Source organism: Cavia porcellus, unplaced genomic scaffold (genome assembly GCF_034190915.1).
Source record: "Cavia porcellus strain 051 isolate PalLab524CR breed Dunkin Hartley unplaced genomic scaffold, mCavPor4.1 scaffold_16, whole genome shotgun sequence".
Lineage (NCBI taxonomy): Eukaryota > Metazoa > Chordata > Mammalia > Rodentia > Caviidae > Cavia > Cavia porcellus.
In genome coordinates, this window is record NW_026947499.1 from 48,207,472 (window position 1) to 48,222,189 (window position 14,718).

A 14,718-nucleotide genomic window follows, 5' to 3' on the forward strand; every position below is an offset into this window, starting at 1 on the left:
AGAACAGACCCTGGACTGTGCGGGCCCAGGTAAGCACCACAGCCACTCTGCTCTCTACTTTCCCTTAAATATAAATTGGAGGCCACAGCTCTTTGCCCTACTAGTAAAGGAAGACAAGATTACTAACTGAGAAACTCAACAAATCCATATCTACTCTCTTAAGAGCTTTTTCCAACAGCATCTCCGGGAGATCATGACTCATTCGTGGCTCCTCCAAACCACATCCAGCAGGGCACTGTTCTTTCCAAGGCGCAATGCTGTAGGCATGGAGAGGCTTCTACTGTGGCTTCTTTGAGCAGCAAGAAACCCAAGAGGTTGGGGTGAAAATGGGGGGAGCTCATCTCTAGCCAAAACTGCCAAATACTATCTCTGTCAATTACTAGTTTGTGGGACCTTCCTCAAGTCACTTAACCTCTGAACTTCAGTTCCCTCATCTGTAAAATGAGGACAATGATATTTACATTACAGCACTGTTCGACGCCAAGCGGCAACATGCCTAGTATAGAGGAAGTGCTTACATGTGTCAAGCATGTGCATTTATTGTTTGTGCACGTCACAGACTCTGGACAGGTGCAGCTGCAACTGCAGTTTCTATGAGCACCTAGGCAATATCCAATGCACAGCACAGCAGCTCATTCAAGGCCTGCTCTGCCATGTATTTACTGTGTGACTCTGGACAACTGACTTTGCCTCTCTGGGCCTCACTTTCTCTATTTTCTAAAAGGGGAAAGTAGCTCCCACCTCGTGGGATTGCCATGAGGATAAAATACTTTAACACATGTAACAGAACTGAGAATGGAGCTAGGCACTGAGTAAATGCTCTGTCAGTTGTGTGAGCCCTGCTGCTGAGACTGTAGAACCCCATGAATCACAAAGGCGGCAGACATCAGAGCTTCTGTCTCATCACTGCTGACTTGTGAGCCGGTCCTTCTCTGCAGTGGGGCTGTTCTCTTCACCCAGGTAATATTCAGCCCTCAGGCACCAGAAGCTCTTATCCACCTCACCCTCTCACTGAGACAACTAGAAAGTCTCCAAGTGTTGACCAACATCCCCTGGAGGACAGTACTGCCTATGCTAACAACCACTGGAATGAACCTTTGCACCGAAGGCCAAAGAACCTACCTAAGATTTTGCAGAAGCCCCATCACAAGGCAGAGTGATGGGGCCAGGAGGCCTCTAAGCAGCCTCTGCTCCCAACTTTCCCCATCTGTAAAATGGGCACTGGACCTTACCTCCCTCCTGCCTCTTCAGGCTGTGTGAATCAATGCATTTGAGAAACATTAACTCTACAAACGCTTGAGGCCCTGCTATGTAATAGGTGCTGCTCACCCGGCTTTGGCTTGGTTTTGTGGAGGAATCTATCTATGAAACCTTGAAGTCTTAGGGTGGGCCAGTTCTATAATCAGACATGAAATGATTACAGCTGTCAAAGTCAGAAAGGATGGGATGATGATGCCCACCTTGTGAGATGCCCAGAGCTCCATAGATACCGAGCCGGAAATTCGTGTTCTTCTGGGTCCCATTGACGACAGGGTCATCTGTCCAGAGACTGAGCCAGTAGTTGGAAGCCAGGGAGGAAACGTGGTTACACAGGAAGAGGAAGATGCTCAGAAAGGAGAGGAAGAGTCCGATGGCCTTCATGTAGTCCCAGTACACCGAGAGCTGCACCTGGGGGCCACAAAGACAACAGTACGGATGAGGTCTGCAACGCCCATACCTCTGGGCAGACCAACTGCCCATCTCTTCCTAGATGTACAACACCCTCCTCCCTTAGTTATCTGACAAAGGAAAGCCATCAGTGGACAAAAGCCAAGGGAGAGACCTTTGCAGAGCTCCCAGGAAAGTGGCTGCCATTTAATCATCCATCCAGATAAATGGGTATTAAAGGCGCTAACGGACACATGATCCTATCAAGAATCAAACCAGGCATCCTGGCCTAACCCAGGGAGGGGATATCAGGGAAAGTTTTATTTAAATAAGTAAGAGTACTGAAAATGGAATGCTGAAGTTGAGAAAGCAAATGCAAAGGCAGAGGCAGGAGAAAGAACAGCACATTTATGCAACTGGAAAGAGGCAACGGTGGCCTGGAGCCAGAACGTGAGGTGGAGAGAAAGAAGATGGCGCTGGAGAAGGAGGTCTCATCCATGGTCTGGAGATTCTGTTCAGGATTCTGATCTTTACTCCAGGACCCACAGGAAGCCATCAGAGTTTCAAGCAAATGGGAAGGTGGGACATGCTGCCTAGCAGTCAAAGCCAGGTGCCACCTCCACTCCACAACTGGATCTGTTGACCATTATAGACTAAATACCTTAGCCAGATATCCACTGCTTGACACTTACTGAGCCTCCCAGGCAAACACTCGTGCTAAAAGATGCCTAGTGGCCTGATGCCAGAGGCAGGGCAATTAGCTTGCTAATTTAAGCTAATCATTCACCCAAACTATCAGGCAAGGTTTCAGCTGTTCCAGGTCTCTCCTTGTGTGTGTGCTTGCCACCACTTCAAGCTTTGAATGCTTCATTCTGGTTCACAAAAACCATCTGACTACAGTCTGGCAGAGGCACAGCAGGCTGGACACACAACTAATTGTTTCCTTTTCATGTCTCCTTTCCAAGTCTATTCCTGACAGTGAAACATTCGGGGTGACAGCACTGGCAGTGGTTTCAGAATGAAGAACTTATTTTACCATTTGGCTTCACCATGCAGCTAAGCTGCCTGCTCAAACTGCTCAGCAGGGCTTGGAGGCCCCCTTTCTTGGGGGAAGTGGAACGTAGTGACATCAGAGTATTTAGTTTGGCTCCGTATCTGTCTAATTTTGACAAGTTTGAGACTCTGGCTGCACTGTTCCTTGTATATAAAACGGGAATGGCCCTGGGATCTGTCTCCTCTGGCTGACACAGAGATCTGATGAGGGTCATACAGGTCTGGGGCTCTGGCCCGTCCTTCCTATGTGTTGGGTCTTAGCTAATTTCTCTGGCAGCCCTTGGAGTGAGCACAAGCTAGATAATAGCCAGAGGGTCCCAAGAGGCTCTGGATACTGAGTAAATCTAAGAGAGGGTGGCTAAGGCAAGATTGAACAAAATAAAAATAAGAAAAAGACAAGGGAAATTGTAATTTTAAAATTATAATTTTAAGGGAACTACGGCTTCTGGACATAATCAAAGTTACCCAAGATTACAATGCTTCCCCACCCCACATCACCCCCAATCTTCTAGGCAAATTACTCCAAAATTCCTATCAGTATTAACAGATACAATATGCCTCTAAATTGGGCCTTTGCCTTTCTCCTGTAAACTGACCAATCCCACAGATTTCCTGCTCCAAACCACATGAACTCCCCAGACTATAAGCACCTGCACCCCTTTCTGAGCATGCTTCTTCTTTGATTCTGCTTAATAAACCTGCCTATGCCTCTCTCAATGTATGCTGAATGCTTTTCTGTGATGAAAGTGGACAAACCTACTCTGGAGTGGGAGGCAAGCTGAGGTCACCATATCTTTTGGAGGGGGCAGGGGGTATTCCCTGCACCTCACCTAGTGACCCCTCAAACCTGCTCAGTCTCTCCTACCTTTTGGAGGTGTTTTGACTTTCTTGTGTACTTAATTTTTATTTATCTTAAAAATATAATTCCCTACTTTGGGAAACTTGGAACCCAGGGCCTTGTATGTGCTCCATCACCCAACTACAATCCTAGCCCTGCTTTTATTTTTATATAACCACGTTTACTTTTAAAAATAAACTCTAAATTTCAACTGTAAAAGGAAAATGATTGATGCTTGCCCGCAACAGATGATCTTTTAAAAAATACAATAAAATAAGAGATTGGGACCTACTCTCCATGTTAGGTATTAAGATAGAAAGCACCCAAAGGAAGTTTTCACACTGATGTAATCATAAAGACTAAAAGAGAAATGAAATAGCTCTGACCATGTCAGTTCATGACCTTTAGTGCTTGTTAGATCTGTGCACAGCTTGAAACCATCTCACACACATCGAAAGTCCACTTCGCAAAAGGCCTGGATTCAAAGGATCCAGTTGCCTAAGCTAAGGGAAGCCCTGAGTTGTTCCATGAGGGAGGAACAGAGGGGAAGTCAGGACTCTATTGACAAGTGCCAAGCCTGGAGCCTGGATTCAGACCCTGGCTCTGCTGCTTGCCAGCTGTGATGTTGGGTAAGTAACCACTTCATTCTCTGGACTTAGTTTCGGGGACTGTAGCTGGCACCTGCATAGGTTCATCATCAGGGATGCAGGTGTTCATGTAACATAGCACCTACATACATACAGCAGAGCTCTGCAGACCCAGCATCCTCCTTACTAAGGAGCCAGCCCTCACCTGCCCCGTCTGCGCCTTATCCGCCTCCATCAGCTTCCAGGTCTCCTCCTGGGCCCTGGGTTTCTGTAGCTCAGCGGTGCTGGTGTGGTGCTTGCTGATGTCACCACTGTAGGAGGAGGAGCTGCTTAGCTGCCTGGGAAGTGAAGCACAGTAGTGTCAAACCAAGGATGCCAGGGACAGGCTCGGCGTGCCCCATGCTGGGGCTGTGAGTGACAGGGATGTCAAAGCATGAACACAACAAGCACATACATGAAGATGCACATGTATGCCCTTCACATCATCTTCCAGGGCTGCGAGTCCTCAGGGAAAAGAGGGTCTGCACAAAGCCAATGATCACAGGCAGGAGCAAAGTATTTTATGAACAATGCCTGCATGAAGAGATGATTCTGGATTCTCCCAAGGGACTCTGGGCCAACGTCTACCCCTCCCCAGGCCACATCCATAACTTTCCGTAGCATGGAACTAGTTTGATGCTTTATCTAAGTTTTATCATTTGATTTTAATTTTTAGATTCTTTGTTATGTTTGAAAGAGGATCTAAGACCAGCCCTTGAAATCTGTTTTTATCTTTGTTTTCTGGAGGCCAATTCTAATGTTTTTGGTAATTATTTGCATGTAATTCAAATTTGTAGGAAAGTTCCAAAAATACTGTAAGAGACTATACATCCTCTACCCAGACTCACCCATTCCTCATACTTTATTCTCATTTGCTTCATCACTTAATCACATGTATCACACATACCCTCTATATACGAACACATCAATTTTTGAATTGTGTGTCATTTTCCATGCTAAAATAGTTTAACATTAAAGCCCCCAGATTTACTCACCACCCTCAAGTGATAAACAGTAACTGCTATGGTTTAAACATAGCTTGACCCATCTACTCATTAAAATTTAGTCATTATATGGTACAGAGGTGGGCCGTGTAAGACCACCAGGAAGTGATTAGAATTTGCCCTCAGGAATGTGTTCAACCATTCATGGGGAATTTCAAGAGTGCATTTATTATGAAAGCCAGTCTGGCTATGTCTCCAGCATTCCTGGTCTCTCCTACAAGATGCTTTACACTGTCCAGGGACACTGCCAGTAAAAAGATTATCACTGACACAGTGGTACATTCTGGGAGTCTGAGGCAGGAGGATTCAAAGTTAAGAGCCCAGTATGGTCAACTCAGTGACTTAGCAGGACTCTGTCTCAAACAACAACAACAAAAATAAATAAATAAACAAACACCCATTGTTTTTTAAAGGGGTGGGGACGTGGTTCAGTGTGAAGACCCAGGGTTCAATCCCTAGTAAAACAATTACTAATGGACATAAAAAATCAAATGTACCCTAATAAAACTGTACTGGGTGGTTTCAATACCCCTCTATCACACAGAAGACAGATCAACTAACAAAAAAAATCAATAATGAAATATTAGAACTAAATCGAACTTTTGAGCAAATGGACTTAGTAGATGTCTACAAGTGTTCCATCCCACAATATCAGAATACACATTTTCCTCAGTTGTACATGGGACATTCTCCAAAATACACCGTGTACTGGTTCACAGAACATGCATAAGTAAATGCAAAGGAATTGAAATTATCCCATACAAACTGTCAGATTACAGTGAAATGAAGTTGGAAATCTGTGCCAAAGGAAACCACAAAAACTTCATAAACACATGGAAATTAAATAGCATCTTACTGAACAACCAGGGGGGCACAGATGAAATTAAAGAAGAAATTAGATAGTTTTTACAGTTCAGTGATAATGACAACACAACATATTGGAACTTGTAAAAGCAGTCTTAAGAGTCTTATAGCAGGAAATTTATAGCAGAAAAACAGAACAAATGCATACAAACAACTTAATGTTGGACCTCATACTTCTAGAACAAGAGGAACAGGCAAGCCAAAAGCTCACACAGAGGAGGAAATTATAAGGATCACAGCAGAAATTAACACACTGGAGACTATAAAAATGATATAAAGGATCAATGAATGGAAGAGCTGGTTCTTTGAAAGATTAAATAAAATTGATGAACTCTTAGCCAGACTTATAAAAAAAGGAAAGACAAGACGCAAATCCATGCAGTTAGGAATGAAAAGGGCAAAATCACAACAGACCCTGCAGAAATCTAGAAGATCATCTATACCTACTTTGAAAACTTGTATTCTAATAAGATGGAAAATACAGAAGAAATGGACAGATTCCTAGATATATTTGAATTACCAAAGCTGAATCAAGAAAATATAAAAATCCTAAATAAACCAATATCAATCAATGAAATCAAAGATGTAATTAAAAACCTATCAACAAACAAAACCCCTGACGGATTCACTGCTGAATTCTACAAGAAATTTAGAGAACACTTAACACCACTACTACTTCCCAAACTCTTTAATATAATTGAAAGGGAAGCAATACTCCCAGATTCATTCCTGGAAGCAAGCATTACCCTGACACCAAAACCAGAGAAGCACTAAGAAAGAGAATTATAGCCCAATCTCCTTAATGAACATTGATGCAAAAATCCTCATTATTGAGGATTACTGGCAAACAGAGTGCAGCAAATCACCAAGATTACACATCATGATCAAGTGGAATTCATTCCAAGAATGCAGGGATGGTTCAACATATGTAAATACATAAATGTAATATTCCATATTTCAGATCCAAGGACAAAAACCATATGACCAACTCAATAGACACAGAAAAAGCTTTTGATAATGTCCAGCACCCATTCATGATAAAAACCCTCCAGAAATTGGAATAGATGGCCTTTATCTCAATCTGATAAAAGTTATCTATGACAAACCAACCACTAACATCATACTAAATGGATAAAACCTGAAAGCTTTTACTCTAAAATTAGGAAAAAGAAAGGATGTCCAGTGTCTCCACTCTTATTCAATGTAGTCCTGGAAACTTTAGCTGGAGCAATTAGACAAGAGAAAGAAATAAAAGGAATAAAAATAGGAAAGGAAGAGGTTAAACTATTGTTATTTGCAGATGACATGACACTCTACATAGAAGATCCCAAAAACTCCATCAAAAGACCAGTAGATTTAATAAGCAAATTCAGTAACATAGCTGGATACAAAGTCAACACTTAGAAATCAATAGCCTTCTTGCACATGAAAAACAAACAGAGAAAAATCAGAGAAACAACACCATTTACAATAACATCCAAAAAAAATGAAGTATGTAGGAATCAACCTAAAAAGGATGTAAAAGACCTCTACATTGAAACCTACAGTACGCTGAAAAAGGAGATTGAAGAAGACATTAGAAAATGGAGAGATACCCTATGTTCTAGGGTAGGAAGAATCAATGTAGTGAAAATGGTCACAGATTCAGTGCAATCCCCGTCAAAATTCCAATTGCATATTTCACAGAATTAGAGAAAACAACCCTAAAATTCATCTGAAAGCAGAAGACGCTGAGAAAAGCAAAGCAATCCTGGGCAACAAAGACAAGACATGAGGCATCACAATCTCTGACTTGAAATTATACTATAATGCCACTGTGATAAAAACAGTGTGGTACTGGCAAAACAGACCTGAAGGTCAGTGGAACAGATTAGAAGATGCAGAAACAACTCCAGACACACTCAGCCACCTTATCTTTGACAACACATTCCCTGCAAGAAAGACAGCCTCTTGAATAAGTGGTGCTGGAAAAACTGGCTCTAAACATGCCAAAGATTAAAACTGGACTCGTATCTTTTACCACATGCTAAGATAAAATCAGAATCAAAGATCTTACCATTAAACCTGCTGGAAGACAAAGTAGGTAAAATTCTTGAAGACACTGGTATAGGCAAAGATTTTATGAACAAAACCCCAACTGCACAGAAACTATCACAATGAGACAACAAGTGGAATCTCACTCTATTGAAAAGTTTTTGCACAGCAAGAGAAACCACCAACAGAGTGAAGATACAACCCACAACATCAGAGAAAATGTTTGCCAGCTGTACCTCAGACAAAGGATTACTATCAAGAATATATAAAGAACTCAAAAAAAAAAAAATCAGTCCTCTAAGATTTAAAGACCCAATCCAAAAATGGGCATCTGAGATGAATACACACTTTTCAGATGAAGAAATACAAACAGCAAATAAATACATGAAAAAATGTTCAATATCACTGGGCACTCAAGAATTGCAAATAAAAACAACACTGAGATTCCACCACACTCCAGAAAGAATGGCTTGTATCAAGAAATCAAGCAATAACAAGTGCTGGAGGGTCTGTGGGGAAAAAGTAATGCTTCTCCACTGTTGGTGGGAATGCAGACTGGTGCAACCACTGTGGAAATCAGTATGGAGATTCCTGAAAAAACTAGGACCACAGGTCCCATTCAACCCAGCTCTTCTCTTTCTGGGTAACTTCCCAAAAGAATTTAAAACATCATACCACAGTGATATGTGCACCCACATTTATAGCAGCACAATTTGTAATAGCTTGATCTTGGAAACAACCTAAATGTCCATTCACTGAGGAATGGATTAAAAAGATGTGGTATTTTTTTTTTATGAAATGGAGTATTGCTCAGCCATCAAGAAGGAAACCTAGAAATTGTAGGTAAATGAATGTAACTTGAGGCCATATTCATAAGTGAAATAAAACACATGTGTAAATATCATATTGCCTCACTAGTATGAGACGCTGAAACATATGCATTACGCACACACACACACACACACACACATGTTAAAACAGTTACACTACTGATTTCTCTGAGTCACTGAAGAGAGTGATTTGTGCTGGCACTGTTCACACAATGGTCCTCTGGGTGAACGATATGGAGATGATAATGCACAGTGTATCATTGTCCCAACTGATATGTTTTGACATCTTGTTTTAGTTTTCTTTTTGCTCCTTGAAATAAAACGGATTTGGAAAAAAAAAATTAAACATGAGAAAATATCTCACCTTTTCTCTCCCCTTCACCTTAAAATTCATTCTTTAAACTTGTGGGATCTCTTACCTTTTTTGTACTTTATCACCAACGTCACATCCATAAGGATTTATGTATTTAATACGCAAGCCAAGAACTTTACATTTTTTCTTTCAGTTAAGAAACCTCATTCAGAGTAGGCACATCAGAGATCTTCTGGGGGAGCAGAGGATGAGGGCTTGTCACCTCAAGCCCCTATGGTTGCCATAGCAACTCCCCTGGTTCTCTCCAATTTCCAAACTCTACAGTTTTTGAGAATCCCCTTTTGTGAAGACTCTCTCAGACCCCCTCAACACAGGCACAGTAACCCCACATGCCTGCTGGCCTAGGGAGAGGGTCACACAAGTTATTTTTAAGAGATCTTTTCTTTCGTGATTGCAAGCTGCAAACCTGTCTTCAAGGTTTGAAAGTCTATCTTTAGATTCTTTCAAGCAGTTTTGCCAGCTTTCAATGGAGTTTTTAATTTCCTGGTAATCTCTTTGAATCTGTTTCATGTATATTAAATCTTTTTTTATATTCTTCATTCAAGGTTTCCCACATTTTCCTAAGCTCCTCTATTCTTCCCTCTATGTCTTCTTTAGAGGTACTTAGTAATTCTTTCATTATGTTTCTCATTTCTTCTTTTACCTGAGATAGTATTTCTGTTCTAACTTCTTTTATAGCCTCATGAAGTTGTTTCTTTACTTCAGCTGCCATTTCTTAAGAAACTTCAGGTGTGCGACACCTGATCTCTTCCGTGTTTACATCTCCTGGACCAGAGCTGCTTGGGTTGGAGGCCAGAGACTGCCTTTTGCTTCTTCCTCTTATGTCATAGTCCTGGTTTCTTCCAGAGAAGTGGGTAGTGGGGCCCTCAGCACTTCCTGTGCTGGCTACAATTTCTCTGAATCAAGGCTGTTTGATTTTTCTAGCCAGTGCTGGCTAGGGATATCCAATGGTGACCTTTGGTGCGCTGGTGTAGGGCTATCAGTGGCTGCTAGGGTGCAAGCAGGGGCGGGGCAGGTTAACGATAGCTATAGGGAAACCTCCGCGATGGTTGCTGGAATGCGCACAGGGGCAGGACTCAGTCCAGCAATTTCCACCAGTCTGTTCCAAGCTAGGAATGGCGGAAGGAAGCTGGTTGCAATCCTGGTTCTGGGCTTATCCTGCCCAACTCCAAAACGGCTCCCAACCAATCGCTGTCTCCCATGGAAGGACTGAATCCTTCCTCTATGGTCCCTGCCAGCCAGTGCGTTCTCCAGTCCGCTGCTCCCCTCTGCCACCGTGTCTCTTTGCAGAGGCCTCTGGGCTTGCCAGCCGCCACCACCTTCACTGTAACCGTGCGTCCCCAGGGTTCAACAGCTCTTCTCGCACAGTGGGTCTGGCTGTGTATGAAAGCACCACCAACTGCCTCCTTCTTCTTTAAGTTTTCCTTTTTTCACTCTCTCTGTGGGCTTCAAGTCTCATTTTAGGTTCTTTCTGAGTTGAGCAGATCCACTTCCTTCTTTCTTGTCTTCCCCACAATGCTATATTCCAGCATCTGGACTGTTTCTCTCAGAAAGGCCGTTAACTCTGCTGCTTACTGTTCTGCCTTCTTCCTGGCTACAATCCACCCAGCTTATTTTGACTACTTTTAATCAGACACTGCTTTGCAAAGCCTGATCACTGCAAGCACCTGTGAGTGAGGGCCTTGAGCAGAGATCCACACCAGCATGGGGAACTTCAGAGTCAGGAGTGGGGACAGAGGGTTCAATTGTGAGGTCTGCAAGAGTTGTGCCACCCAACACAAAGAGCATCAACTTTCCCTGTGGGCCTCAGGAAAGTGAGGCTCCAGAGGACTTGTGTGGGGAGCACAGAGGGTCTTTTGGAGTAGGTCGAGTAAGGTGCTGGCACCCTCCACCTCCCTTTCCACCCAGGTAAGCAGGGTAAAGGCACCGGTCTTAGAGAACCCTCAGCCACAACTGCCCTCACTGTGCTCACCTCTGTAGCTGCTTCCCAGTGCTGTCCATCACCAGCATGCCATTTTCTATTTGCTTTGCTTCCTTCCCTGGACCATTGATGCTTGTCACCCCTGGCAGAAGAGAGAAAGTACACATTTGGTGTTGTAAAGGCTAAGGCCAAAACCAAAGGGCAGAGTGAGCAGATAAGCAGGCCACCAGAAACTCCCCGCTTTGTGAGGCCACAGACAGTCTCTCATGCTGCAGCTAGAGTGGGGACCCTTGGGACTTAATGGTCCCAGGCAAGGCCTTATGCACAGAAAGTCCTGGGCTTGGGCAGGTTCCCTGTACTGGCAGTGAGGAGTAAAATCCAGCCTAACTGACAGGCAAATTTAGCTGGAGTGACAGAGATGCAAAGGACCACACAAAGCCCTCTGGTTGTCAATGGCCTCTGATCAGAGGAACACTCAAAAACCAACCAGCCTGACAAGGGCAGCAGCCAATGAGGAGAAGCCACTGTAATGTAGGGAGAGGGGTTAACTTCTGGTGGACAGATGCTTAGGGCCCTGGGTAAGGCTGAGTCCCCAACAAGGAGATATTTCAATATATAAACTGACAAGGACTCTATGGACAGGCCCCAGTCCCAGAAGGATCCCCAGAACAGTAGCCAGGATGATGGCCTTTACAGGAGGATGAGCATTGTGCTGAGAGCAATTCATCAGCTCTTTCCATCTTCAGGATTCAGTGAGGGCCGTGATTACAATTACTACACCCACTCTGCACTAATCTTCTTTGATGCCAGGAACGAAGGATAAGTACAATATAATGCAGCAGAGGGCTGCCCTGGGAGGAGATCAGGAAAGAAGTTACATATGACATAAATATGCTGCCAGCAGCCCAGTCAGAGCGACCTAGGGACTATGCAGTACATGCAGAATGCAGGAAGCCAGCCTCTCTAATGTAACAGCCACAGGGAGCCTGGGGCAACACTGGAAGCGAACAGGGAGCTAGGGATGTTTCCTGAAATGGGGCAGGTGCCCTACACCAGGGATTCTCAATAATGGCTGGGAATGATTTGCTGAGAGCAAGAGTGCTTTATAAATGAGAAGCAGGCCTGAGCCCAGGGCTGGTCCCCACAGTGACAGAGCTACAGCAATTTCAGACAAAGAGGGGCAGATTCGGGTAGCCAGCACTCTGGGGGTTGGTCTCTCACTTCTCAGCTGTGTACCTGCAGGAAATGGGAAACTTCTGTAAGCCTCAACTTGCATATCTGCAAAAGAGAACAGCAAAAGAGACCACCCTCCTAGGCAGGGAGCTGAAATGGGATCCTGTGTGGCACCTAGCATAGCCAGTGCTCTATGAGAGAAAGACTGTGGTGTTTATATTATGTGCATTTGTCACTGTGATCCACAGAGAATTCTGGGCATGGCAGGAACTGGGGAGCACTGCCTTGCACATTCTTTGCATGTTACCATCTGTTCTTCTTACATAAATAAGCCACAAAAACAGCCCATCATTCAGGAAGGAAGAATGATAACAAAGAGGACTTTCCATGCAACTGTTACAAGTAGCTGAGTTAGTTAGAAATATTATAGGCAGTGAGACAGGGCTGGGTCCTCGAAGGAGCCAGCGCAAAAGCCCAGACACCTTGCAACTGTGGGGGACACAAACACCTCCTGCTGTGGGCCAGGCCTTAAGACAAAAGATCTAACAAATGCACCCATTTCCTAAGGACTGCTATTCTAAATAGTTCTCTGTCACCCTGAGAAGTCAGGAGTCACCATCCCAACCCCCTAGGGAAGAGTCACTACCCTGTAAGAATGCCCACTTTCTATTGACTCACTTCTTCTGGTGCCCTATTTAATCAAGTTTACCTGACAGTTAATCTTATTAGTTAACCATAGCTCTGTTCCACCTTACACCCTTCTGCCTTGTGAGTTCCCAGTTTTCCCCCTTGAACCTGTCTCACCCCATGACTTTATTCCTATAAAAAAAATCCCTAGAAAAGACAGATTGGGGCTCTCTACACATATCTATTGGGTACAGCCCAGCAGTGCTGCTAAGCATCACTCAGTGCCAGGACTTAACTCCATTCCTGTCACACAGTGGAGAGAACTCGGGCTGGGGGCTGCACAGAAGAGCTTGGTCCTTGGCAGGAAGAAAGCCTGGAGAAGTCGGCCTCGTGAGAGGCAGTAAATGCTAACAGCAGCTCCCCACACTCTGCCTGCTTGCTTTCTTTCTTGCCTTAGCTTATCAGTGCCTCTCACTTCACTGAAATGCTGTGGACATCATCAAGCAATCGCCCTTCCAGCACACAAGCTATAATGTCCTCTCTGCAGGGCCTACATTTCATCCACTTTTGAGGAAAGAGAGCTTTCACAGCTGCAGCTTGAGTGCGAGCTTGGGTGGTACAGCCAGTCAGTTCCATTTTTGGTCAAAAATGAAGTGCCATCTACACAACAGTGAGCTGAATTCTTCTCCCAATGGAGGCTGGCCCGCTGGTCCTGGCCGGGCTGAGGTCCAGACCCTTCTGTAGGTGGCGCTGGCATAACCAGCCTCTGACAGGCTGCTGTGAGTGCTGGTGCCTTGGCTCGGCAGGGCCAGGCTACGCTTCTGGGACTCAGGATAGGGACAGATGTGGCTTGTCAGCACCAGAGACCACGTACCACATGTTAATCTGATTTTTGTTGTCTGTCTAACACCCACCATCTGGTGGTAAATTTGGGACTAAGTCCTGGTACTGAATGATGCTTAGTAGCCCTGCCGGGCTTTACCCAATAGGTATCTGCAGAAGGCCCCAGTCCAGCAGTAATGGCAACAAACATCTGAATGGCCAAAAGCCAAATATCACCACTGCTCATTGTGGGAAACCCATGATCTGGGTTTTATGTTCCTGAAGAAACATAGCTCGGTGCAAGAGCACCTGCTGAGCATGCATGAGGTTTCATCTCCAGCACTGGGAAAGAGAAAAAGAAGAAACCAGCCAGGTGTGGTAGCACAGACCTGTAATCCCCGCCTCAGCAAGGCCTCAGCAACAGAACTACAAGTTTGAGCCAGACCTGAGCAACTTAGCAACTTTGTAAGACTCTGTTTCTAAATAAAAATCAAAAGGATTGGGAACGTGAAGGCCATGGGTTTACTCCCCAGTACCACAAAACACACACACACACAAATAAAACAAAGTTATAAAATGTTTTTTGCTTCTCGTGCATGCAGGTTAATAAAAAATTTGTGTGTTTCTGTTTGGCATCCCAAGTAAGTACTAAATAGATTTCCCAGAATCAGTAAAGTATCCATTACATCTCCCCTCTTCCATAACACTGACAAAGAATCACTCCTAACCAACCCACCTTTGGCCTGGGGGTTGGACCTCATGAATCCAACAAGAAAAGTTTCCCTTTTAGGAGGAGCCAAAAGTATGGCCCTAGAGACCCAAGCTCAGTGGTTGGAGCTGGCTGAGGGTTAGCAAGACAAGGCCAGGATGCCAGGACTTCCGGATGGGGAGGAGAAAGGGGCCACC

At 44.3% G+C, this 14,718-nt stretch overlaps 1 protein-coding gene across 4 annotated transcripts in view; it reads right to left on the reverse strand.

Annotated features, from left to right (window-relative positions):
- The window catches only part of Abcc1 (ATP binding cassette subfamily C member 1 (ABCC1 blood group)), a 134,067-nt gene that overhangs the window by 16,093 nt on the left and 103,256 nt on the right, over positions 1-14,718 (reverse strand). For all 4 annotated transcript variants that reach the window (XM_063226623.1, XM_063226624.1, XM_063226622.1 and 1 more), the window contains exons 20-22: positions 11,242-11,332; positions 4,331-4,463; positions 1,461-1,668 (exon numbers count right to left, since the gene is read on the reverse strand). In XM_063226623.1, the coding sequence (XP_063082693.1) occupies positions 1,461-1,668; positions 4,331-4,463; positions 11,242-11,332 (432 nt within the window). The remainder of the gene's footprint in view (positions 1-1,460; positions 1,669-4,330; positions 4,464-11,241; positions 11,333-14,718) is intronic.